Genomic DNA, 27,141 nt, shown 5'->3' on the forward strand with positions numbered 1-27,141 from the left:
CTGCAGTCCTCTCTGTTTTTAGAGAAGATACTTGACAATAATTTCTTTTAGAGTTCTCAGGTTTGTCATCTGAATTAACCTTTTTTGCACTCTTTTCTAAAATACTGTAAAGCAAAGCCCCTAAAAAGAGTAACAACTGATCAGCAAAATAAAGTTATGACTGGTGATTCTTTCCCTAGATTCCTCTAAGGGAAAACATTAATTCAAGTTCAAACATCAGAAAACATGCAATTATTTTCAGAATTATTTTCAGAATTATTGAAAAGTATGGTTTTATCCTGCTTAATTAAATACTTTAATAATTTTTCTTGTTACTCTGATTGTGCAATACATTATAGTCTTTAAAAAAATACCATTTCATGACCATAAAAAAATTCCACTCTCCCTCTAAAATAATCCCTCTTCAGAAATCCCTTCTCCAAACTTACTTCTTTCATTTAAACAATCACAATCCAGAGTTTCATTTTCTGCTATTTGAGCTCCCCACAATCTGCTCAGTTCTGCTCTCACCCTTCTCTAGCTTATCCTCCAAATACCCTTTTAAGACCACTTCTCTTCCTCATATTAGTCTCTGCTGAACTGACCACATCAATCTTCAAGAGTGCCCATGTACTGCTTGAATCCTTTCGGCAGATTTCTGATTGCTCATCAATTCCTGGTTCTCTCTCTTGATTACCAGATGCATCACATCCCTCCTGGACTAGTTACCTTTCCCAGACTCAGCCTTAAAAGGCAGATTTTCATTTGATCGTAGACCCAAACACCACTAAGCCTCAATTTTTCTTGCCTTCCAAGCTAGATCATGAAAATACCAACAGGATCAGTGCCTTAACAGTAACTTTGTTGTTTGCACAGAGGCACTGGCAATTTCCTGCAGCTGATGGCTCGAGTTTTCAAACAACTGCTGCTGCCTCCACAGCAGAGGGGAAGCGAGAGAGGTACCAGAGCTGCTTTGGATGCCAGTCACCAGCAAGGGCTGCTCTCCCCCTTCCCAAGGGATGTCCAGCTTGGAGGTCTATAAACCCCACCGTCTGCTGCTCAGCATGCACAGCCAGCAAAGTGCTCTGCAGCGCAGCCAGAGGGAAAATCTCCATCCTGGACTTCACAGGAAATGAAAAAAAATTAATTGGGAATCCCTTCCCTACACTCTGTGTTTTGCACGAGCTGCCAAATGAATAAAGAACAGCTTGGATCCACATCATCAATTTATTATATAACAATTTATTCTAACCATAATTCTGTACGATTGACTTTAATTCCTTTAACGGAAGAAATTACAGCTTCGGGAAATAAAATCATACACCTCTAATTAATTAAACCATTTGACATCAACACTATCATTCATATACAAACAATGTGCATCTCTGGGCAGTTATCACCATGCCCAGAAAACAATTTCTCATCAAGGAAAGGCACCATGAAGTAGAGCACGAAGACCAAAATAAAAACTTGTCCGCTTCCATCAGTTTGCCATCAATCAGCACTTAACTGATAATGCTACTAATAATATATTAATAATGGACTCCACCTCTTCAGCAGGAAAGCCAGGTGCAACTATCAGTATATCCCCCATAGTCACTGTCTCTCATAGTCTTTATTTTCTTTATAATGAAAATATCTGGTATGTATTCACCTGTTCTAATCAATTTACCTCTTGAAAATAATTAGCAGTGCCTCTGATTACCCAATCACACCTCACAATCCTAAAGATTTTGATCACTTAACTGGATTAATTCAGTAGGCTCCAGGAAGTGTGTCTTAACATCCTCCAGTAATGGTTACTGACTGTTGAAAACCATTGCCATAAAGGAAAATACAGTTAAATTTGCAATCTCTTCTCTAGCTTTCAGCATGACGCTGAATGTATTGAAGGCAGGAATTCAATATAGTGCAGGTGAGAGACTATTAAGCAGTGTAGAGGTATTTACCTTCTAATACAGAGAGTAAACAAACCTGAAAACTCATCAAACCATTGAAAAGTGTTTTTCTTGGGCCTGAGTTGTCTTATACTGAAAACCATCTTTTACAACAGAAAGTGCAAAGTACTCATACGGCATTAGAAAAATAATTATTCTCACAAAACCAGAAATCCTGCTTCTTTACAACTTTCTGGGCAGAGATTTTATGTCTGAAAAGTGTTTTTCTTGGGCCTGAGTTCTCTTATGCTAAAAACAATCTTTTACAACGGAAAGTGCAAAGTACTCATATGGCATTAGAAAAATAATTATTCTTTATCACAAAACCAGAAATCCTGCTTCTTTACAACTTCCTGGGCACAGATTTTATGTACTCCTAGAAGAAGTATTTCTTAGTTCCATGTGTTTCATGCCTAAAATTACTTGTGGAAATAATCAGTAAGCAGCAGTAGAGACACATTTCAAGTATCTGCCATTGAAAGGCCCTCTAATTTTGCACAATTATCACCCGAGGTACTTACAAGCACATTTATTTGCAGAGTTGGGCCACACGGCCATGGTGGGTTTTTGCTTGCTCCGAAATGCCTCTTCAACTCTGGCTTCTGTTTTCCGTACAGTGGAACCGTGGGGATTTACCTGCTCTGCTGGCACTGAGAAGCCTGCATGCAAAAGACAACCACACCTATTTAAATAAACCAAGCCTGCAGGAATCTACTGAATCAAAGAAGAAACTTGGAACACCATACTGCAACTGCAATCCATCCACTAATATTTAGCTGGACATTCAAAATAAAGGTTTGCATCAAGAATATTTGCTTTCTGCTGACAAAACAACTTACTGGTTGCATGGTCTTAAACTGTCAGCTCTGATGGATTAGAAAAATGTGACTGCCTCCCCCAAAGATTGACCCTTCTATTCATATTTCCTCTACAAGCAAATTCTTACTGACCATTTCAATCTTTTCCTCATTTTAAACAGTTTTAAAGTAAGTGGCAATTCATAACAGCATTGTATGCCATATCAAAAAGAGTATCTGAATAAGAACCTTGTATTGTCACTGTGATCTGTGTTATGTAAAATGGATCCATTTCAGAGTCAATATGAGCTCTTAAATTAAGAAAATGCAATTCTGCTTTTAACAAAAAGCGTAGTTTGCTTCCTGTAATATAACTTCATCTCATAGCTTCTACTGCTTCATAGGTTTTTTAATTAAATTCTAAAAAAGCAAACTTTCATATTGGCTAAGTACATTTTAAAGACATAAATGGATATCTGAAGTTCTGTATTTGTGAATTAGAATTTCCTATCTATCCACTAAAATGGTCTTTAAAATGTTATACCATGTCTCCAATAGAAACAAGTGATCAAGAGCTGAAAAGAAGCCCCAAAATGCAGAAATTAAAAGATTCACACAGAATCTCTCATCACACAATTAATAATTACAGCTTAGGTTTCTAGGTACTATTATAAAAATTTTAAACGGCATATCAAATATATTTCATTACTCAAAACAACTATCACTTCTATCTTTTTCTTAGCTGGTTTCCACAAGTAGTTGCAAATTTCAGTAGTCTAGGATATAGATAGTTGGTTCTTATTTACCAATTTAAAACTTGCTGTCCTTAGGCTTAACATCTTTCAACAACAGCACCTCATTTTAGTAACAGAGGAACAAAAAATTCTAGTTTGGCTTCTACATACTGATTTTATGGTACAGCTTATGTGCAGTACTTTTGAGACTGGTCACCAGTCAGAGTACTAAGTAAAAATGGCAGATGTGTGGAAAACAAAACAAAACAAACAAAAAACCAAAAAGAAAAGAAAAAACACCCCAAAACGAATCCAAACACCACCACAACCACACCCCCCAAAAAAGCCATGCAGAAAATACTTTCCATTTTACAACTATGAAAGACTGCTAAGTAACTTGCTGACAAAATTGTGAAGAAAATTGATGTGAAGCTTTTTAGCTTTTTTCATCCCTTGCTCAAACTGCTCTGAAACCGGGAACGTGTCAAAGTCTAGACAAGCAGATGCACTGTGATTGTCCTGATCTGCTGTTTTGCTGAGGCTGTTCTTTAGAGCAAAATGAGAATAATGGCAGAACTGATCAGCATTCACATCCTTTCCATCCACTACAATGACCAATCCCATGACTACACCCCTGAAGTGTCACCATCCAGGTGTTCTGCAGCACTGTAATCTTTGACAGAACTCCTGATCCCTTGTGCTTGCCTTCCTCAGACCTCAGTAGCCTGATATATTTTCCTCTATTCATGAACAGTCGATCTAACACAGCTTCTTCCATGCATTCCAAGTCTTTTGGACTTGCTTTGGTTAGCATTCCTTGCTAACCCAGTCAGTGATCTTAGCCTTGCACATTCTACAGCTCCACCAACTGCAGAGCTCAGTTGTCCTGAAACCACCAAGTGTGGTCCAGAAGCACAAGCATCTTCAAGTGTCACCTGCAGGGACCTGTGACACTGTAACAGTTTCCATGCCAATGCACTGAATCCTCTCTGAATCCTGCCCATTCCTGCCTGTGAGTTGCTCTGTCCCACAAACTGGTGCTGTTCATCATGTACCTGTACCTGAAGGCCCTCTCACACCAATGGTACCTTGATTTTTCTGATTTAACAAGTTCACTGCATGATACCATCAGCCTTAAATATGACTTAAGACACTGCCCTTCTTTCAACAGAGTCTGCAGGCTTTGTCTCCAGAAATATCTATTACTGGGCCACCGCCACAAAAAGGAGGGCAGTATCCCAGTTCCTGCAAACTTGCAAGAAAGGACTACAAGCCATAGAGTCATTCTCTGTAACAAAGAGCTCTTACAAACATTTACTTTAACCTCGGAAGCAATAACCTTTAACAGTCATGGGGACTTGGATAATTAACCGAGCACAGCTCACAGCATGACGCTGTGGCCAGAATTGTGAATATTCTTGTAGTTCTAATAGAAAAGTACAGAGGAGAAATGAAGGCATTATATTAGCTCTGTTTTACAGCCACAGAGAATTACAATTGGTTCATTTATCCACAATTCAAGACACACATTGGAAGCTTGCACAAAATTAGACAAGAACACGCATGACTGAATAGGAAAATACAAAGAATTCTATCTGTTTTAATCTGAAGGAGAGAAAGCCTATAGATACTTGCATAGTTCAAAGAAGTTTATTAATAAAGGGTCTTCAATCTACCAATAGAAGTATTTCAAGAATCAGCAGCTGAAAGTTAAGACCAGCCAATTCAACCTAGAAATCAAATAATGGAGCTTTATACCAAAGCAAGAAACAACTTGCTAAGGTAAAGCCAGAATTATTGAAATCAGTGATCCCTAAATCAGCATGAAAATTTGTTCTAATGTTATAGTTCAGTGATTTTCAACCTTTTTCAACTTTCAAAACTTTAAAACTTTTCTATGGAGGTACACTCTTTTTGTGTAAACAGAGCACTGCTGCCACACCAGGAATATGTTTGGACTTTTGTAACTTTCCCTGGTCACTTTAGAAGTTGTACACAGACTTGCAAGGGTTGTTTCTTAATCAAAAAAATCAATACATTATCTCCAAAACTACACTTGTACATATACCACTAAAAATCCAGTGGTTTAAGGCTGTTCTCCCTTACCATAATTCTTATTATACTGTACTACAGGCACTTCCAGAACACAGCTCTGGTTCCACCATATCCACATCAGAAGTTAGTACAGCAACCCTAACATTTAGTTGTTCACCAGGTTCTGTAACACTCTCTGTAATAGTAGGCCATGCATCCTTCTTCTGGAAAGGATGATGGTGTCCTATCAGATCAGCTCAAAAAAGAAGAAAAAAAGCAGAGGGGTTTCAAGCTCAATCACCCTTTAACCTGCACTGTCTGAATGTGACATGCATTCTTTATTTCATATTAAATTTTTGTATGGAGATCTTTAAATTCTATCCCATATATGTACAGAAGCTTTTCTTGCTGCCCTTGTCCCAGACCAGATTGAATTCTCTCAGAGCTTGAGCTTTCCTAACTTGATCCCTGGCTGCTCAGTTCCTCTAGTTTTTCCAGGCTACCTTTCTCTGTTTCCACTCTCTGCAGGCCTCCCTTTTGTGTTTAAGTTAATGCACAATCAACTTGTTCATCCACACAGGCCTCTTAATGTGTTCACCTCCTCTTTGTTGGGAAACATCACTCCTGAATTTGGAGGAGGCAGTCCTTGAATATTAACCAGCTGTCCTGAGCCCCTCTTACCTCCAGGGCTTTATCCCATGGGACTCTACCAAGTAAATCCCTGAACAGGCTGAAACTTGCTCTCCTGAAGTCCAAGGTACTGAACTTTGTTGTGCACCCCTCTTGCTGCCTTAAGGATCTCAAACCCCTCCACTTCATCGTCAGTGCAGCCCAGCTGCTCTTGAGGTTCACATTCCCCACCTTGCTGGTGAGAACAAAGTCCAGCACAGCATCTCTTCTTGGTGGCTCCTTCATGACTTGGAGAAGGAAGTTGTCCTCTACTCATTCTAGAAACCTCCTGAATTGCTTCTGCCCTTTGTGCTGTCCTTTCAATACATACTGGAGTTGTTGAAGCCACCCACAAGGTCCAGGGCTTGTAAACATGAGCCCATTCCTACCTGTCTGGAGGGCCTCTAAGTGTGTTGTGTTATGATAACTGAAGTTAAACATACCTCTTTTTCTTCTTGCTTCCTTGATTTCTTCACACATCTTATTAAATTCTGGATCCAGTTCAGCAGCAATGATAGCATGAGCAGTGTCCTTCAAAGTACATGCTCTATGTCTAATTATTTTATCTAGAAAACAGGACAGCACATTTTTTATCACAATTACAAAAATTCCATAGCATTTCTATGTTGGTTTGTATTGCATAATACTGATACAAACAGAAGTAACTGGGAAAAATTACAGACATCTGAAAATGCAGATTAATCAATACTACAGCACACTCAAACATCACAACGCAGCTATTGAAGAGATATAGGTGTTTTCAGAAGTATAAACTTTAATCCATGGTGGTATCCATAAACAAATGCAAACAGTGAATGATGAACACACCTAAATCAAGTTGCCATAAGGTGTAGCTAGTTTTCACAGGCAGACCTACACAGTATAAGGGAGTGGAGTGCAAAGAGTCCCAAAGTAATAGGAGTCTTGTCCAGGAATTAATTTACTCTCTGGGGTCTAGGGATAGTCACAGTTATACTGCCTGCAAAATCACACTGGACATCATCTGCATGATAGACCTTGCTCACTTATGTTCCTACCCTGTTTTTTTTTTTTAACATAAAATTATTGCTTAATTATTATTTAACAACTGATCAAAATTGTGCTAAAACACATTATTTTATTCCTTACATTGAATAGCTGTTTCTCATTTTAATTCATTTTTAAAAAAAGGGCAAGAAACAAGCCTTGACTGTGCTACATTTTCAGGCCTATTTGGGGAACAGAACAAATTGCCCATGCTGGAAGCCTAAATGCAGCTCAGGAAAAACCAGACCAGTTCCCTTACCTTTGAAACACACAAAACAAATTATTCCACCGCTGAAATTTGAAAAGTAATCATAACTTAATAACTAAGCCCATACATGGAGAAAATTGACATCTAGAACACAGCTTTTCAATGAAATCTACAACACTCATTGTCTGACTTCAGTACAAACATATTTAATTTGTCAATCCATCCATACTGAATTACTTTTCCAGCTGTTTCAGGTACTTCAACAGTAACCATCAACATTAATGTCTAGAACATATTCTACAGCCTGCAGATTTAATGTTTTAATAATCTTTAAAGACAACAATTAATAATTTCACTAAAGACTTATTTTGCAATATTTGTAATTCTAGAAACAGCAGGTTTTACAGATGGAAAAACTGTTGAGTGAAAGAGACCATCCAGCATCAAGCTTAAAATATTCCAACATTTTCTGGGAAAATCTACTGCCCATTAAATCTACTGAATGTTGGAAGATTTTGCCCACATATTTGTGAAGCATTATGTTTTATGATCACAAAAAAACCCACACTGCATTAGTACCAGATGTAATTTTGAGATATTAAACTTCAAAGTTTTGGTCAGACAATAAAGTTTAAGAAGCCCTTGCAAAGGAGGCAGGGACAGGAGGGGAGAGAAATAAAAAGGAATAAAATTGTGGAGTGTCTGACTGAACCACTACCTGCCTCTAATCCTGTGCTGGGCAAGCCTTTCCCCCAGACAGTGCTTCAGTGAGGCAAACACTCATGTCCAACATACAATGGTTATGTTCCCATGCCTTTAAAAACATTTCCCAGTCAAACAATAGAGCAAGAAAACCACAACCTGTCTTACTACAGAACCTGTCTGAAATTTTATAGCAAAGCACCAAGAAAAAAAAATCCCCAAGCAGTTTTTGATATCCAGACTGCAGCTAAAATCAGCCCTTTGCTATTCCAACTTAACAACAGGACAAAAGCAGGTACAGTATGAGTCTTCTGCAAGCACAAGCAAGCATGTATGTCCAGCTTTAAAAAATGTGAACATTTATAGGTTAATATTAATTTAATGAATGCATCTGAATGCATGGAATGCTTCCTCTGAACAGCCATAATGTGCTGTTTCAGGTGTGTTCACACAAGAACCCAAGAAATCCTGGATGCCAGAAGTGCAATACATGCTCTGTGGTTAACAGCAGAGGACAGAATAATTTTTCATTACCTCCTGTCCAAAACTGAGCCTAGAAAGAGCCAGATCAATTTCTCCCAGTTCAGCTCTGACAGCAAGGAAAATCAAAATATCCCTAAACAGGTGCTCTTCAGATATTCTCTAAATGCCAAGTGCCCATCAAGGGCTTCAATTAGTTCACATCAACTGCATATTAGAAGCCCTCAAAAGTGTGTTATCAAGAGCACAAAATAAATGGACTTTTCTAGTTGAAATAAAATAGTACATCATAAACTGAAGAAATAAAGTTAATTTTTTACAAATATGAACTGGGTTCAAAAGGCAATGTGAAACTACAGCAGACTATACTGTACCTAGTCCACACATAAGACACTTGCAAAATGCCTCAGAAAACCCAAAATTTCAGAAGAAAAATACTGAAAAATCAGGCTTTAACTTGCTAAAGCAATTTCAGAAGATACCATGAAAAACTTTCTAACACATTCCACCACATTTGTAGATGGACCCTGATCTCCAAGTACCACATAAACTAAGCAGAACTCTGCATTAAAAGGGTGCTTTGTGTGGATGCTTTGTAGATGTCTCCTGAAGCTGCCAGCTGAAAGGCTTTCTTTTGGCAAAGTGCACTGTAAGACAGCTCTAACAAAGAGCACACAAGATCTTCTATCCTTAGTTTGGAGTGTGAACAGCTTTTACATGCATTTCGGTCTACAAATTCCTTTTTAATTGAAAGCATCCCACCACACTTTGTCAAGACAATACTGTCTAATCTCTCCTAATCAGCTGTAACTGACTTCCTTGCCTGGTGATTTATCCTGTTTTATTTCTATCCCCGAATACGCATTTTGATTTCTGTGTATGAATTTCATGCTCTCAGTTAACATGGAAATGCAGCAAACCACTGCCAGACTGTGTGTGGATCCTCTACAGAGCTCTCTCCAAATTATGGTGGGCTATTGTTGCCTATAAAAATCTAGATACCCAAAAGGAGCTATCAAATTTGAAAGGAAACTACAAAACATAATTTATTAGAAAACAGCTCTGAATGCTGCAGTTTTCCTGCTCTTCTAACGTCCCCAGTGCACTCCATGCCTTAGAATACTAAAAGCATAGACCCTTAGGAATTGCTTATCCTAATTATCACAAAGTATGCAGCTTATCTAAATGCCTGAATGGCAACAGAATATGGAATTAAGTAGGAGGCTTTCAGGTCTAGGTAGGCCAAAAAGAAGTAGGTTCTTACCTCCAGGATCTTTGTCTGGATTGTACTCCAATGCATTGCTGCAGATCAGGTCAATGTCTGTTAGAAAATCCTTGGCTGTTAAGTAGTTGTGTTTATCAATTTTGGTTATTACTGTTGATAGGTCCATTGGCTCTTTGATAACCTCAAGGTAATCTGAAACCTATAAACAAACAGCACACAGAAATGACACAGGACCTATTGAATACTGACAATCACATCTTTATACTTGCATTCATTCCACATGCTGAGCTCTAAGACATTAACTAAACATTTTGATTTCTAAGCAAATTTATGTTAAAAATTCAAGTTTTATCAGGCTAAAAACATAGGACATCCAAATCTACTTTTCCTTCAGGAGCTCACCAATTTATCTTTCAAAATTAATTAAACAGTGTTTTTGAAGCAGTACAACTTAATGTAAATGCATTTTTCATTTTAGACTAATTTAGTTATAGATTTTTATGGTGCTATAACACTGTCATGGAACTAAAAAGGCAAAACCCATCAGTCTAACTTGAAGCCCTAGGAAAAATTAGGGAAGCTCTATTTTGTTCACTTTGTAGGTAAAATTCTCATTAAACTTAACAGCCAAATTATCAGCTCTTAAATACCTTCTATTAAATAGTTTCTTCAATCACTTGTTAAACAAAGAAAAATCAGGTTTTATTGATTGCAGATGTTAGATTGGCTGTACAGAAGGACAATCTAAAGAAAAAGCCTTGTGTCATAATTTATTATGAGCTTAGATCGTAACTGGAGATTCAGCAACCAGTGGGGCACACTAAAAAGTGTTTAACATAATTCATGATACCATAAGAGTCTCAGCCTTAATAGCCAAATGCATCAGCACAGCTGCTGTAATGAAGTTCACACAAAAAACATCAATGAATTTGTTATTAACTTCACAGAAAAAAAAAAGTATCAATGTTTCAGTGTGATTTAGATTACACTTAATTAAACACACTGGCAGCCTCTAGAACAGTACTGCATTTTTTTCTTTTGAAATTGTCCACATATGATGGTCACTGTCAAAGCACTTAGGAATTAAATACAGATTCAGATCAAGTCATAATGGCTCTATAAGATTTTATATATATATATATAGTGCCTGCAGACATATATTACAACATAAACTTACATTAATGCATTACTTCAGTGGACAGCAATGTGTCACCTAATGCCTTAAATACAGACATTAAAATTCTTATTGACAAATTAAAATGGCAAAAATTCTCTTTTGTCTCCCTTTCTGGAAACATGATCATGGTTCAGGGATTGCAAGGCTAAGCCATAGGCTTCCTTTTGTTGTTAGCACAGCATCAGAGTATCTTCACTGGAAGCTGTAAATAATGCTGCTGCTTTAGTCAAGAAAATTCTTGACTTATCACACAGCAGCATTCTCTGCAATGCAAGCAGGAGTGAAATAAACCTAACACATTTTTAAGGAAGTCAAGCAGACAAGCTGTTGTAGAAAAAGAAAGGCTAGTCCTGTACTTAAATGCAGCAGGTGGGACAAAAAGGATTACATTTGATTTCTGGGGCTGTGATATATTAGCAGGGCTCTGGCAAGTCTCCAAATAACAAATTCACATTTTTATTCTCTTCATCTACAAAACATGGACAGTTATTTTTCTTTTTCTATGTGTCCTTATTCATGTAAGTTTAGACCACAAATTCTTGACAGAAATTAACTACCTTCACTACAAGTATGAAGAGTTTCTACAATAATGGACCTTCCAGTTTCACAAGAAAAATTAAAACAAGCTACTGCTGAGAGCATGCTCATACTGTAGGCTGCCACATCAAACAGCCCACCAGGCTTTCAAAACCAGTCAGCTATGGAACACTATGGAAAACTCAAATGAAGAGAGGACTGCATCAGCCCATAAAAGAGGCTGATGTGTGTGCTCCATCCTGCAAAGAATTTACACTCCAAATCTGCTTTTTACAATGCTGGTCTTGTGATGTCCCATATTAATCTTTTAACATCTTCCAAAAGAGATGCTTCTTCTCTTCAAAAGCAATTAGAGATTTCTTTTCAGTTAGTAAGCCTGCAAAGCTTGCAGGGGGCCAGCATCTGATCTCAGAGTCAGACCAAACACAATCCTATTCATACAGCAGCCCTGAAAACAGATTTTCAGATCGAACTGTCTCATCAGTTAGGTGTGTACAGTCCATAATCGACCAGTTAATGCCTTATAATGTGCTACCATCTGTGATTAATGGCATCCACAAGCATTACTGCTGAAATTATGCAACAACACTATTAATGCTGAATGCATTACTGAACACATATCACTTTCCCAATATTATCATGTCTATGATTACAATGCTGTAAAACCTTTTATTAAAGAATTATATTTATGGTTTCAAGCATTTCAGAAGCACTGGCAAGGATAGGAATGTTAGCATTTTAAAATGCTCATTTCATTTATAAAATGGACAGGAATGCACAAGGTTTTTCCAAAGGCCATTGGCAATAGAACAGCTTGCATCATTAACGATGAGGCTGTGACTGTACCACCAGGTAAAAATCAGTATCTCAGATTGGACAGATCATGGATCAAACATCTATTTTTCTAAATAATTTAACCATTTCCTTTTTAAAATTTGCATTCTTTTTCTAGTATTTTCAACTTCATTGTTTGCACATTACTGAAACAAGACCTCTTCAATATCCACCGGTTTGCTGAAGATGTTAAAGCGTTTGTCTGTGGCCAGCCTCTTGGTGACATCCCTGAGAAACAAGCGCAGCTCCCGCAGGGTGTTCTCCTCCTGGTCCTCCATCCGCTGCTTCTCCGCCTCCGACAGCTCCCGGGCAGGGCACGGCAGTGCAAGAGGAAGAACTTCCAGGGCACGAAGAGCTAGGGAAAAGAGCAAGAAATCAGACAATGGAAACATGAACAGTGGCTCTTTGCATTAGGCCACTCCAGATTTCATTATATGTATTCAATGTGCATCGTGGGTCTATCGCTGCATCCTTGACCCCACAGATCTGCATCTTCAACAACTGTTAACTGTAACTATGAAATTTATTCTGGGCACTGATTAATGCTGTCACATGGTAATTTAACTAACTGTTAATTAACCACACCTCTTTAAGAAGGAAAGCAACACTAATACAACATTAGGATCACATTATTATTGGTTTTACTGTAACTTAGTTTACCAGCCTGTTTCCTTCTTGGTGGGGGCATTGCTGCTTCATCAAGGATTAAGCCTTTGAAAAATCGCCATCTGTCTTCTTCACTTGGTCTTTGAATATAAAAAACCTCTTCATACTGGATTCTGAAAATACATTTCAGCTAAAAAAAAAAATAAAAAGCCATAAGAAAAATGAGCCCCCACTGAAAAAGACATGAACAATGACCATATTGTAATACTAGTAACAAACTTTCCAAAATCAGCCACAGGAGAGAAGATGGTAAACTCTACCTAAAGCTGTGCTCACAGTAAAGGGAAAATAAACAATTGTAATTCTCACTGAATTTTCCACAGTAATGAAACTTGCAGTATCCCATGCTCCTAACAATGGCCAACCCTGCAGTAATGGGAGAGTAAAAGGGCAGGAGAAAAAAAAATCACAGAAAATGTTAACGAGAAAAACCAGGAACCCTCCCCCTATCCAGAGCCTCAGAAAATGTAAAGCCCAAGGTCAGGCCTTTAGACTAAATCTGCATTTAATTATAATGGAGTCATTTGTCAAAAAGAACAATTGGCATAACGAACAATTTTGTCTTCTCAGCAGAGTGGCATGGAGCTTATGAAAATCAGTAAGACGTACATCCATCCCACATTAAGGAAAATTACTAACATTCAATAATTATTACATTTTCTGTTTGACATATTTTAAATTAAGTTAGAAAGCCACTACAAAACATGATTAAAATATTCAGAAGAGCACAGAAACCCCTAACAATGCTTCCTTCCATGATAAACTTACCTCTTCAGGCAAATCACTAAACATGGACTCAGAGGTAGACAGCAGAAATATAGGTGAGAAAGATGGTATATCTTGCAGCAAAGTTAGGAAAGTAGCTCTCACAGTTTCACTGACAGCTTCCCACCAATCACCAATATGAGGCATGTAAACTATACTTGGTACTGTTCTTCGAGCTTCACGAAAGATCTAATTAAAAGAAACAGTTGTATTTCAACTAAGGAACTAATTGTTACCATCAGTTGTGAGTAACAAAGTTCTTGCACATTAGAGAATGACTCATGTTTGTGGTATTTTATAGACAAATGTTCCAGCAGAACAGAATTATCTAAAGACTTTCTAAACAAGTGTTTGTGACTCTTAGTTAAAGCATTCAATTATTTTATGTCAATGTGCCAGGGAGACTACAAAGCAACTACTTTATTTTAAAAATATGTATGTTTTAAAAACTTGCTATGACTGAACAATCAAGATGAAAATTAAACTGTTTTGAAATTCATGCAATATTCACCAAAAGCTAGTTGGAAATGGAAAACACTTAAAACTAAGCAAATCTAGAACCTAGGTTTGAACCTAAAACCACAGCACCCTAATCCATCCACAAGTGAATAAAATTAGTATCAGGCACTGAATACCCAGAATTAAACTTATTTAGCACTAGGTATGTGATGAGGGGGCAGGTTAAAAATGTAATTACATTCACTAGTCACTAGGGAGATTTCCATCACCCTCTAGAGACTTCTTTACTTTAAACAGGAAAACAGAAGGAGCCTATGAAAACCTGGACTTCAAGTTACATTCCAGCTGGCTGCCTTTATATTGATACAACCAGAATTACATAATTGACTCATTGCAAGGGAATCTGAAATATCACCTGTGCACATGACTCTTCAGGTGTTTTGGCACTGACTGAATAAAGAGCTGGCAGGTCCAGCCTGTGTACGGAGAATTTTTCCAGGGTGTGCAACAGTGCTGGAGCAAGGTGCGAAGTCTGACCTGAACCTCTTTCCCCAGAGAGCAGTAACCTCGGTCTGTAAGAGGTTGGCTGGTGATAAGCTGACCTGCAACAGAACAGTTACAACAGCCAATTAACATAGCAGTGTTATCAATAGATGGATATATAGGAGATATTTTAGAATCCATAAAATCCATTTCAGTAATAGTTTCCTAAAACAGCCTAAAAAGATCAAGTAACCCGACTACCCCTGAATACTGCTTCAGGTGCCAATAACTCAAATTTTCTCTTATCTTTGGTTTCACAACCATTTAATTCAAACTCATCTGTGGGAAGCTATGCATATATCAAATTCATTACAATTTTCATTATAACCAGTTTATTTAAAATTAATTCCTTGATTACATAAAAGGACTTATTGAACATCCAGTAAAGACAGCAATTTAATCATTCTAGTTCACTCCTAACTACTAACGCAGCTCTTCAGTAGCCTCAGGAATCCCAGGTCAATCCTTTCATCCCTTAAGTGCTACCCAAGATTTTCAAGAACCAATGAACATTTCAATAGTTTACTTATTTAAGAAAAAGGACCTGAAGTAGGGTTGAATTAACATCACTATGCATTGTATTTTAGCCTATTTGTACACTTCTAGTCAGTAGACTTCTGGACAGAAGGAAGACTTCAAAGAAAAACTGCAAAGGTAAACTTATTTTTTGGTTTTTTGTGGTTGAGAAGAAACTCTAAGCCCATAAAAGGGGTTTTGGGATTTTGTGTTTGTTTCTTTCTCTTGGGTGTTTTTGCCCAATTTTATGGACAAATGATACATGAAGAAAAAATGCATTAGGTTTTTCCATTGAAAGTCTTTTCCATTTATAGAAAACTGATTATAAAACCAGAAATTTTTTAATTAATTTGAATTTTCTCTCATTAAGGCATTTCTATCTGCCCATCAGTGAACTCAGGCAGTGGAACAAGACTTGCTGGTATTACTTCATGTTAAACATTTTGGGACAGCAATGAACATTGCTGACCTTTAGCTTTCAGTTCTGGGGGTGGTGGTTACACACACAGGCAACAGTCAGAAATGCTCAGAAAACAGACCGAGAGGGGCTTACATACTTTGCAAAAATAAACACAGTCTTGAAATTCTTTTATTTGAAGACACAGATACTGTTGTTTGGGTGGCTTCCCCCTCCCCAACCTTGCAAAAAAGCTTAAATTTGGCATTAGAACACTTAACTATGTCCCTCCAACTCTCTGAACTTTAATTCTTATTTTTAGGCTTAGATATCCACAAATTCTGTTCTGGCATTATTATTTAGCACAAAAATTTTAGCAGTTTTCCACAAGATGGCTCTACTAAACAGTGCCACTAATGAACATTTTTTCTAACTTCACTTTCTTTATTCAGCAAACTCTCTGCAGAAACTATCACATAAAGTACTCTAAAACTATTCTTAACACAAAAGCAAGAAATGTTAATTATTGTTAATTACTGTAGCCAGTCCAATTTATACTGGAAACACTCATGCAAATTTCACACATATTTTCTAAATTCCTGTTTTCCTGAAACTTTCCATGAAAAACAATGAAAAAAGCACACCAGAAATGCTGAATACAATCATTATACATGATGCTTCCAAAGAGCTGCATACACAGAAGCTCAACCAGACTTTGGACCAAGAAAAGCACACAACTCCTCCAAAATATTCCTACATACATCTCCTTTCAGTTCTTAATCTTTCAAATAAAGTAGTTTGTTAAAAATTAAAATTGCTGTTAGCATCTTTACTCCTAATCTACATATTGAAAAACATTTATGATTCCAGTGTGTAGGATGTGGCCTTTCCCAAGAACACGCCCATATCTAAAACTCCTGTCTGTACACTCACATGTTTCCATTACAAGAACACCACTGCCACCCCAAAGCAAAAAGAACAACTTTTTTAGCTCTCCTGATGCAAGAATCTCTTGGGTTTATCTGTCTAATTATATGCATTTAGAGAAACACTCACATTGTAAAATGAAGGTAGGGTTTATGTATAGCAGCTGATGACTGTTTCTTTGGTGATCCTGAGTGACAGCTCGTCTCAAAAATTGATGAAGCATTCTCATCTTCACTATCATCTAATATTAGACTTGGTACATCTGTTCCAAGAGATGTATTAATTAGAACTTTATCACTTCTAAGCACAAGTACAACAAACAAGACAAGATATTACAATTTTCTTTGTGTCAATTATAATAAATCCTCAAATGTAGAAGAAATTAGTTAAAACTATCTAAGTATCAGCCTTCAGAATAATAAGTACTTATTACTTCAAAATCAAAACAAATTAAATACTGTAGAAGTCTAATCATAATTACAATTTTTTTAAACAATCAAGCCAAACAACTTCTCAAATACAAAAAAGTTTAACTTGTTATGAAATGCTTCCTTCGGGTTTATTTCACAGCTAGAGGTTTTTTCAAGGATGAAGCTATAAAATTTGTAATTCCTCAGACTACATATAATTTTGTAATTATTTACTTGTTCCAAGTGTCCAAATTCTCACAGGTACACTTCTTCTAAAATTATTCTCAGCATGACTACCTAGACAATGTATGTTTATGAAGAATTGCTTTCCACCCTCTGATAATCTGCTGAAGAGTATCAAATTACTTTTTATCAAAATCAGTTCAATGCATTCCATGTTCATGTACTATACCTTTACCTATTTTAATTCCTTTGCTAATATATTAGCAAAATGAATTGAAGCACTTTCTATACAGACCTTGAAAAACAAAAATCTCAAAGACTCATTATATTCACAAGACACACTGCAGAGACAAAAAACTGCAAAAATACTAATATGGCACTAAAGCAGAACAACCAGGTAACAGCTGAAAATCAGCTACATTAGCTCCCAGAGCTGCAATGGGATTAAAAGTTACCTGGTGTGATTTGACAATAGGAAAGATCTGCTGCAAGATCTTATTTGCCCCAGGAAAGGAGCTGAGTTGCTTTTGCCCTATGCCATGGCACTCGTTCTCATTTCCATAGGGAAGGAAGTCTCCAGAGATGGGATGAAAATGGCCACAGCCACTCAGCTGTACAGCAGGAGCACTGCAGAGGCCAGCTCTGCTGAGCAAGGGAACGCTCTGCAATGGATGGGCAGCATCCTGAGAGCAGCCCAGAGTCACTGTAGCACACTGCTGCCCAGGACAACCACCAGACATCCCAACAGCAGCTCACTGGCCACAGCCACCTAAGAAAAGGGACTGCTGTGAAATGAAAGTGTGAAATACAGAGGGATCCAAGTATTATTTTCAAATACCCAATCCACTGCATGACTTGTTGGATTTACATGAGGCAGTGGCACAGGTCCTGCCACACTGACCAGACGACCACCATGGGACAAGGAATTGCCTTCAGGGCAGTGTTAAGTGTCAGGTGGAGGTGCCATCTAAGCCACAGGAAAAACTGTCCCACGGTTCCAGGAAAAATTGTTAAGAGACAACAAAGGTTCCCTTAGCTGGCTGTGTGATGTAAGAGACAAAGAATCGCCTTCAAGGCAGTGTTAAGTGTCAGATGGAGGTGCCATCTAAGCCACAGGGTCCCAGGAAAAACTGTTAAGAGACAACAAAGGTTCCCTTAGCTGGCTGTGTGATGTAAGAAACCAAATTCAGAGTAGGCTGGGCAGGAATGATACTCTGCTGCCATGGGATGAGGATGTGCCACATCCCTTGTCAAGCTGTGATGCAGTCACACACCTGACAATCATTCCCTGGCAGCAAAGATGAAAAAGGCTTGCAGACCCCAAGTAGTGGCCAAAAGCTAATCCAGAGCAAGAAAACATGGCACAGAAGCTGCTGGATATTTAGCTAAAGCTAAGGATGGAGACCTCCAAATCAACTGGACATAGGCCTTCTATCTCTGGGCTCACTAAAACAGACAGTCCCTAAAATGGACAGAATTTCCAGAATACCAAATGTAGGCATAAGTAAATCCTATGCTCATGCACTGGACACAGCTTTCTCTCACTAAAATATATTATTATTTTAAAAGGCAGCCCATCTTTTAATCCCAAGCACCAAGCTTCTGGCATCAAGTTTCTTTCTTGTAATTCAGTGAGTCAGATTCTCTGCTCGAGTATCTGACACACTGAATTACAAGAAGGAGGAATTTTTAGTGAAATGCAGAAAACCTGATGTGCAGATTGCAAGCATACCTGTAAACATGTATACTTGACTTTGAATTCAAGAAAATTTGAAGCCCTATTGCATAATCTACATTTAGGTATAATCATTGTACCTGAAAGTGGATTTTTCTGGTTTTAACAAAATTAAAGCTTGGTATTCAATATTTTCTTGGATTTAAGGGGGTAAGAAAAAACTAAAGGAAATGTTAAAAGAAAACTCAGTTCATGCATCTTCAAAATCAATTACCTACAAACATTTAAAAGTACCCATAGTAACAAACTATCTAGTAAAACCATTTAAATCAACTTAAGCTTCCAAACTCAATTTGTCAGCAGTAATGAGCAACAATAAATAGGAAAGTAAAAAATATAACAAAAGAAAACATTCTGAACTTAAACCAATTCTTCAACAAGAATGACAATCTCTAAATTGGGTGCTACTAACAGGCTGGTTAGCAGTATGCAGAGACTTAAGCATCATAAATAACTTTCAGCTGAGGAAGTCCAATAGAATCTAACTGCAGCTGCAAGCCAGCTCATTTTCCTCTCTACCCACCACCACGGGCTCCCAGGGCCCATCTCTGGCCAATTCCAACACTTGTTAAAACCTCCAGATATCCCACAGTCAGCAGAAAACACATAAATACATCATTTTTGGATGAGTTTTCTGGCTGAAATGGTTTAACAAAGGACCTGAGGTACTCAAGCAAGCAGCAAGATGGAGCAAAAATGCACAGCTGGGCTGGAGAACTGCAGCAGCCAGCACAAGAATCAGCTTGAGCTGCCTGGCTGCAGGCTGAAAGTGTGCCCTGGAACAGGAACAAGAGGAAAGTCATGGCTGTCACAGATTTGCTTCATGACTGGGCTGTTTTCAGGTTAACCATACACAACCCCAAGTACTGTTTACAGAGCTGGGGGATGAGATTGATCCCAGATAAGAACAGTAGACTACATCAGAATAAACAGATCTCAAACCCAAGGTTTGAACAAACCCCTTGTTCAACATTTAACTTCCAAGAAGTGACCATGGTAACTATTAAAGTATGTCTCAGAGAAGAGGTGGGTAGAAAAACACCAGAACCTATTGACTCATTGCCAGCCAAATAGTCAGTCACAGTCCTTCTTATTCCCTGCTTCCTTGCTGCACCCACACTGCTCCCACTGCAGCAGCTTTCTGGCACTCACTGACCACTCCTTAGGGAGTTGATTTCACTCATTAATTTGGCAAAAAAAGCCAACTTAACAAAACAGCAAATAGTTCTCTACTTGCTAAGCTGACAGAATCAGCTTGGAGGATCAGGAGCAGACCAGGCCAGTTCAAGGACATGGAAGACTCAGGACTTTCTTCTAGAATAAGCATACGACCACTACATAGGCTCAGGTACCTCAGCTAAACACGTGATGAGCTGTGAGCTCCCCAAAGCTGCTGCACCACCAGCAAGCAAAGGACTCAGGATAGCTAACCATTGTTGAGGACAGGAGCACCAATTTCACATCCTGTTACGCTCCCATTGTCTCACTTTTTTTTTGTTCTGACCTTTAATTATGCCCATCATTTCTTGTATTTAAATTGCAAATTACTTGTGAGTTCTTTTTATGGATGGTCCTCACACCTATGGGACCTTGCTCTGTATAGGTCAGGTCATGAGATTCTACAACAACTTGGAATCAGCAAAAATAATGATGCAACATCCAAGCAAATAGTACTTGCATCCTAACAACACTGAAGGAAATACACACCAGATTTAAGGCTAGGCGGAGAAGCTGAAATACTTGCAAACTCAAACAACATTTGCAAAAAAACCCCAACCGCCATACCTTCACTTTTGTCACCCTGGCTGAATTCAGCGTGGGGGAACACTTTGTGCAGGACCTCAAGGAGCTTGGTGAAGGTGCGCTCCAGGAGCGGCCGGATGACGGGGGACAGCGCGTGGCCCGAGGCCGTCACGGCGCGCTGCGAGGCGGGCACAATGTTCTGCATGGCGTGGTAGAAATCCTGCGCGCTCAGAACCACCGAGGAAACGTCCAGCTGGAGCTTCTGACTGCTCATGTAGATCTGGGGGTAGCGGCGTCTCAGGGCAATCAAGGCAGCCTCAGTGCAAAGTGCTTTTATGTCAGCTCCACAGTACCCTAGTGCACACAGAAACACAAACACTTCCCATGAAACGGCACTGCTGTGCCACCCCTGGATCAAACATGCATCCAGCCAAAAACAAATCAGGAATATTTAATTGTCAAGGTCCACAAAGCAGCTGCCAAAAGGTTTCAGGTCATAATCTGATGACAGTGTTGTATATCAAGAAATTAGACATGTTTATAAGATATACTAAGAAACTAATTCCACATAGAAGGTAAAATTATCTCTATTTTCACTATATCATTTGGTACATAGTGTATTTCCAGTCCTGGGTTATAGGTCTGTTATCACTCTTTCTTTTCCCTTAATATTGTCTAACGTGTATGTGCAATTTTAACAGGCTAGTACCTCTGCTCCTTTTTTCCTTTAATACCTCCACATTAATATAATCTTTAATAGCAAAGTAATTTTGTTACATTGAACATCACCAACTTTAAACTTTTACAGTCTGAGAAAATGAGCAGTATAAAGAAAAATGTTTCATGAGTAGAATAGGGAAGAGATAGAATCTCTTGTTAAAAAAAGCATTACTCTGAATTCTTGGAAAAATGTTAACTTCTACTATGAAGAGAAATGTTTCAGACTTTTAAGAGTTTCATAACTTTACTAATATAACCAAAGGTAGAAATTAAAATGCATTAAAATTTTAATTTAGCCTATCTTCATAAGTATCTACAGGTGGCTACCTATAATTGCTTAATCATCATTAGTGAAAAACACAGATCTGATAATTATGAAATACAGAGAGACTTAATACCTCTGAGTCTTTTGCAGTACTAATGGTTTGGGGGTTTTCCCCAGAGCTAGAAATTAGATTTCAAGTTTTTCCATCTCTCTCAGCAAGACACATTAATATGCCCCTGTATTTTGAGGCACCATAGCTCCATCTTTCAAAAACAGTAGAACAGTATTCCAGGGAGAAAAGTAATTTGGAGAATTAGAGTCACTATAGGAAAATGTGTTGCACTGAGGTACTGCCATATAAAAGTTCATGGGTTTGTATGAAGTGTTTATAGAAAGTAATTAATCAATTCTTCAGTTAAAACTATTCTCATTCATCTGTTGTTTTACCAGACTTCCTCCTCCTCACAAAGTCTTACATTACTTGCATTTTTTCTATTCTATTTTTGTTTTAAAACCAAGGAAGGCAGCTTTAGATTGGATATTAGGAAGAAATTCTTTACTATAAGGCACTTGAACTGGCTGTCCAAAGACACTGTGGGTATCCCCATCCTTGGAAGTGTCCAAGGCCAGGCTGGATGCAGCTCTGAGTGACCTGGGATAGTGGAAGGTGTCACTGTCCATTGGGAATTGGAATGAGATGGGCTTTAAGGTCCCTCCCAACCCAAAACATTCTGTGATTCTATGATTGGTCTTTTGGCAGCACCAAGTTGCAGAACTGAGGCCTGCCTTGCTTCTCTCTCTTTAGCCTTTGATGTTCTTTCATTGCTCCTGGCACATATATTTTTTACAAGATCCATACAACAATAAGAAACAAAGCTGATTCCATACAGAGTGTTTAAAAATAAAAGGAAGCAATTAATATGGAAGACTGTAGACACTTTTCCATCCCCATCTTTCAGATATAATAATTTGGGGGATGATAATAAAAGATACAGACTTTACAGCTTTAAAGGTGACTTAAATTGGATGAGACTTTAAACTGCACCTTTCTTATATATACTTGAAAATAATTTTTAAAAAAAGAAAAACAAAAATAAACCCAGATGGACAATCACCATAAATATTGGATAATTCCTGCAATTATTAAACCAAGCTTTACAATTTTATATAAAGGTCAGTAGCTACTATTGTATAAATTTGGTGAGTCCACACCATGACTGTTACCTAAAACGTATGTAGCAATTCACATTCCCAAGTTACCTTTAAATAAATACACAATACATTTGAAATATGTTCAGATAAATATTCACTATACTGATCAATAGACAACTAATTGTTTTCAGCACTGAAGTTATGTTATTTAGGGTTTTTTAACTTTCATTTAACTTTCATTTAACATGAAAGAAAGACTATACTGGCATACTCCAACCACATGAAACTATTAGACAGTAGCTACAGGTGCATCAGAGAAACCAAAACAGGGTTCTAAATTTTGCATTGTTCTTTAGGTATCAGGTATCACGTTCCCATTTAAATTGGTCCACTTCTCATCCAAAAACCACACTAGATTAAACAAAAAATGAGTGAAGGGAGCACTAAACCAAAGCTTAATTCAAAGATGTGCTGAGGATGTGCAGCACCCTGAATGCCTGTCACCTTAGAACTAGTTTAGTATCTTTGTGCAAAGATTCAGCAGCTCAGGAGCCAGATCCTTCCCAACTTTTCTATTAACAAATGCTGTAACATCACTTTCTAATAGTCATTTTAATCACCGCTTGTGCATCTCCAAAGAATTGCAAAATTAGGAAATAATAGCCTGTAGCCTATTTTTAAAATTAAATTCTCAGGTGATCAGATACACAATTAGTCTCCATTTCTACCTCTCATTTCTCTGGAGCAATTACATTTGAAGACTAATAATTGGTGTCTCTTTTTGAGGGACTCTCCTGTGCATACTGTACATCCATTTCAGTGACAAGAAAACTGCAAAAATCCTGTACCTTGAGAAACATTAAAGAGCTTTTTATTGCTAAGAAGAAAATGCACACTGATTAAGCAGAAGAAAAACACAAGTATTGTCAAAACAAAATAAAATGTATCATGCCAACAGTAAATAACATGATGCAGATTTTACCCAAATTGACACTGTAACATAAACTCAGGGTTCAGTGCACTTGCTTCCACTTTTAAAGCATCTCAGGAAAGATGTTCAATTTGTCAAGCAAAAGGTACTGGCACACCTCAACTTAGAACAAAATGAGGATTCCTGCCAAGTAGCCCATTTTCTTCTACCAGCACCATCAAACTCTGCTGAACATTTCTGAAGTACAACTTTCAAAGAGCAGGACAGCAAACAAGTGGATTCCTATGTAGGTTTACAAAGAATGCACTTCGATCACCAAAATTTTCCAGCCACCTCTATTATGCTGAAATTGTGCCCTCTTTAAATTTTTTTCTGCCTAAAACCCACCTTAAACCCCACAACAAAGTGCTACTGAATGGGGTGAAGCATTTAGGTGAACAATTTTGACTACTTCTTCCACTTTATGTTGTGCAACTCCCTACAAAACTCTCAAAATGACTGCAGGGGAAGAGAGTGAGCAAACAACTCAGCATGATGACAGAGATTAAAAGTAACTACAAGGTTTATTTTAAAGAATTGTGAAAAACAGGAATGCTAAAAAAACAGGAATGCTAATGCCAAAATCTCCCCCGCCATCATTATATGAGGATGGGAAAGAAAAATCTAAATGGCATCATTTTGCCACAAAACACTCCTGCAATAATAAGCACAGAATACTTTTAACAAGCATCTTCAGCATAATAGTTTGTTTCTTTATAATTCTATTTAATAACATTATTTAAATAACCCTTACTACATTGAAAAAAGATTCCTCTGCAAAATGCCATATGGAGGAATTCACACTTTTTCGGTTGCTAGTATGTTTTGTTTCCTGCAAGACTGAGTTTGTAGGTAAGTCTCTCTAGCTACAGAAAGTTACCAATCCAAACAAGGGAATAAGCACGAGAGATAAGAAAGGATTTATAAAGTTAAGAGTATCTGGGACTCATCTCCAGTAAAGAGAAAAAAGATAGTAATTATGTGTGTTTACTGAAAGTACTACCAAGACCTGAGTGTGTGGTCTTCTGAGCAATGCTGTGCTCTCCCCAAGCTGCTTCACTTTGTCTCACGCACAATGCAGTCATGAGGCCATTCAGGGAAGTGAGTCTTGAATTCTCATATACACAGAAATCCACTAAAAGTTGTAATCCATAACACCTGGGACAAAAATCAACCCTCAGGAAATAACCTATTTTTTGCAAGTCCTGGGGCTTTTCCCTTCAAATTTCCTTCTAATTACACCCCTGGATCGTAAGAAGTTCTGAGTTGCACATACACCTGCTTCCCCAAAGGCACTTGTTCTGGGAGTATTTCAGCAGTTTTCTTCATTAGGATCCAAAAGCTTGGAGTTAAAGTGTTGCCAAGTGTGCTGAACTGGAGAGAGGTATCAACCATGCTGTGCCAAAAGCCTGCCAAGTCTAGGCAGCTTTTACCTGGGGAAGAGGGGGTGTTGTTTTTTTGGGTTTTCTTTTTTAAAGAAAACCTGTGCACAAGAGAAATATCAGACTGGTATAAATTATATTTCAGACATACATGTGTGCCAATGAGTCCCATTGGTAATGGCCACAAAGAATCTGGAAAAGTCTGTTTAAATGTTTGTTTCAGATTTCACATACAGAAACGATGAGATACTCTCAAAGTGAAGAAGATACACCAGTCTTACTTTAGCTGTTTTGAAAAAACTTAGTAATACTTCAAAGATTTTCTTCTTGGATGTATGGAAACACTTAAATTCCAAGATAGAGACTGGAGACAGTCAAGTGTACAGTAGCTGGAGAGCAGGAAAGCCAAGGAAAACAGAAAAGGATGTTTCTTTTTGTTAGCTGACTTCCACAGAATTGACAGGCTTTATGGAGCACAAAGAATGTCTTCCAGGCAAATGTACAAAGGGCTTTCCCTATTGTCTGAAATTTTAAAATACTGTGTTCTCAATGAAAAAATATGGTGAATTTTTAAAGAAACATCTGTGGTTTTTTCCTACCTACTCCCCTCTGTCCCACTAAGCAGCACCACACGTTTGCATAATTCAAGCAGAATTTACATGAAACGGGTTTGCCGCGTGCTGTGTTATACCCAGCAAAGCTTAAACTGGAGTTTGCTGGATAGTTATGTTTTCTCCTCACCAGAAGATGTTGAGGTCTTTGTGCATCAAAAGCGGAGGGATGCTGCTTCGATGAGAGGTGCCCCTGCAGATGAAGAGGATAATTCGGATGTACTGCAGCTGACTGAATGGACTGATGTTCAATTTAAAGCTCTTAAGAGTCCCTGATGATGGATTCCAAAGCACAGATATTTGAGACTGCTCTTTGCCTGAGAACTTCAGTGCTCGTCCAAGCAGATGACTGACAGAGGATGTATCTTTGCATGACAAGTTGTTGAGAAGATATTGTGGTGTATGCTTTAGGATCATTTCCTCTGTTAAATTCACTCTACAAATATTTGGGTTTATTTCTGATTAGATTTAAACTCATCTTGAACAACCAACCTCCATGCAGTGCAGCAGGTCTTTGTGAGTTCCAAAAGTGTACTTAATGTATTCATGTTGCGGTGCTTTTTTTCTTCCCTACCTATATCTACACTTTGAGGTTGTTCTGTGCTAGCAATCTGGAAAAAAAATTCATCTTTAGAAAGGCTGGTTAGTTTGTTGGATTTATGTCAGAGGAGAGCATGCCAGTCAGTGAAAAACAAACAAAAGACAAAAACCCCAGACACAAGTAGTGATTTTTTTTTCTCAGTAAGTAGACAGAAAAAAACCCAAGTCTGCCTAACTCTTTTGTAATTTACCAATTTAATGGGAAGTCTACCTAAAGATTCCAATTCCAACTTCATTTTGTTTCTCTTTAAAGGTATGCGTCTTATATAAGGACAGTGATATCACAGAAAGGAAACATGGTTGTATTTTCCAATGACTACTAGGTACTCATTTTGTGTTTTAGAAAACATATTTAGTAAACAGAAACATATTTGTTACTACAAAAAGAGTGTTGTTCAAAGTACAGAAGTTTAGAAAGGCAGAGAGATAAGAAAATCTTGATACATTTAACATACCTTTGAAGAAGAGAAACACAGAAGAGAAAGCCTCTACAGTAAAAGTACTAACAACATAACACTCACCAACACATTTTTCAGCCAGTTCTCCTAAGAAAGGATCTGACAATTTGGGGTTCCAATCCCTGGTATGAATTTGCAAAATGTGCTTTCGTGCCTGATTTAAAAAAAAAAAAAAAAAGAAAGAGAAAATAAAACAGAAAAAAAGAAAATGAGATTAAAAAACTAGCAAGTCAAATCTGTATCATAGAAAAAAATATTCTTTATTATAGTTACTTTACCTGCTTTTGGCATGTAACTGAG

The 27,141-nt window shown here is 37.8% G+C and overlaps 1 protein-coding gene across 3 annotated transcripts in view; it reads right to left on the minus strand.

Moving 5' to 3' along the window:
- ATAD2B (ATPase family AAA domain containing 2B) overlaps positions 1-27,141 on the minus strand; it is a 76,090-nt gene that overhangs the window by 18,086 nt on the left and 30,863 nt on the right. For 2 of the 3 annotated variants that reach the window (XM_039721659.1, XM_039721657.1), the window contains exons 15-24: positions 26,905-26,995; positions 20,726-21,037; positions 16,742-16,874; positions 14,645-14,831; positions 13,774-13,959; positions 13,000-13,135; positions 12,498-12,694; positions 9,831-9,990; positions 6,594-6,716; positions 2,438-2,575 (exon numbers count right to left, since the gene is read on the minus strand). In XM_039721659.1, the coding sequence (XP_039577593.1) occupies positions 2,438-2,575; positions 6,594-6,716; positions 9,831-9,990; positions 12,498-12,694; positions 13,000-13,135; positions 13,774-13,959; positions 14,645-14,831; positions 16,742-16,874; positions 20,726-21,037; positions 26,905-26,995 (1,663 nt within the window). The remainder of the gene's footprint in view (positions 1-2,437; positions 2,576-6,593; positions 6,717-9,830; positions 9,991-12,497; positions 12,695-12,999; positions 13,136-13,773; positions 13,960-14,644; positions 14,832-16,741; positions 16,875-20,725; positions 21,038-26,904; positions 26,996-27,141) is intronic. The other variant, XM_039721658.1, reaches the window with a different exon arrangement.

This window comes from Passer montanus, unplaced genomic scaffold (genome assembly GCF_014805655.1).
Source record: "Passer montanus isolate IOZ18808 unplaced genomic scaffold, ASM1480565v1 scaffold46, whole genome shotgun sequence".
Classification (NCBI taxonomy): Eukaryota; Metazoa; Chordata; class Aves; order Passeriformes; family Passeridae; genus Passer; species Passer montanus.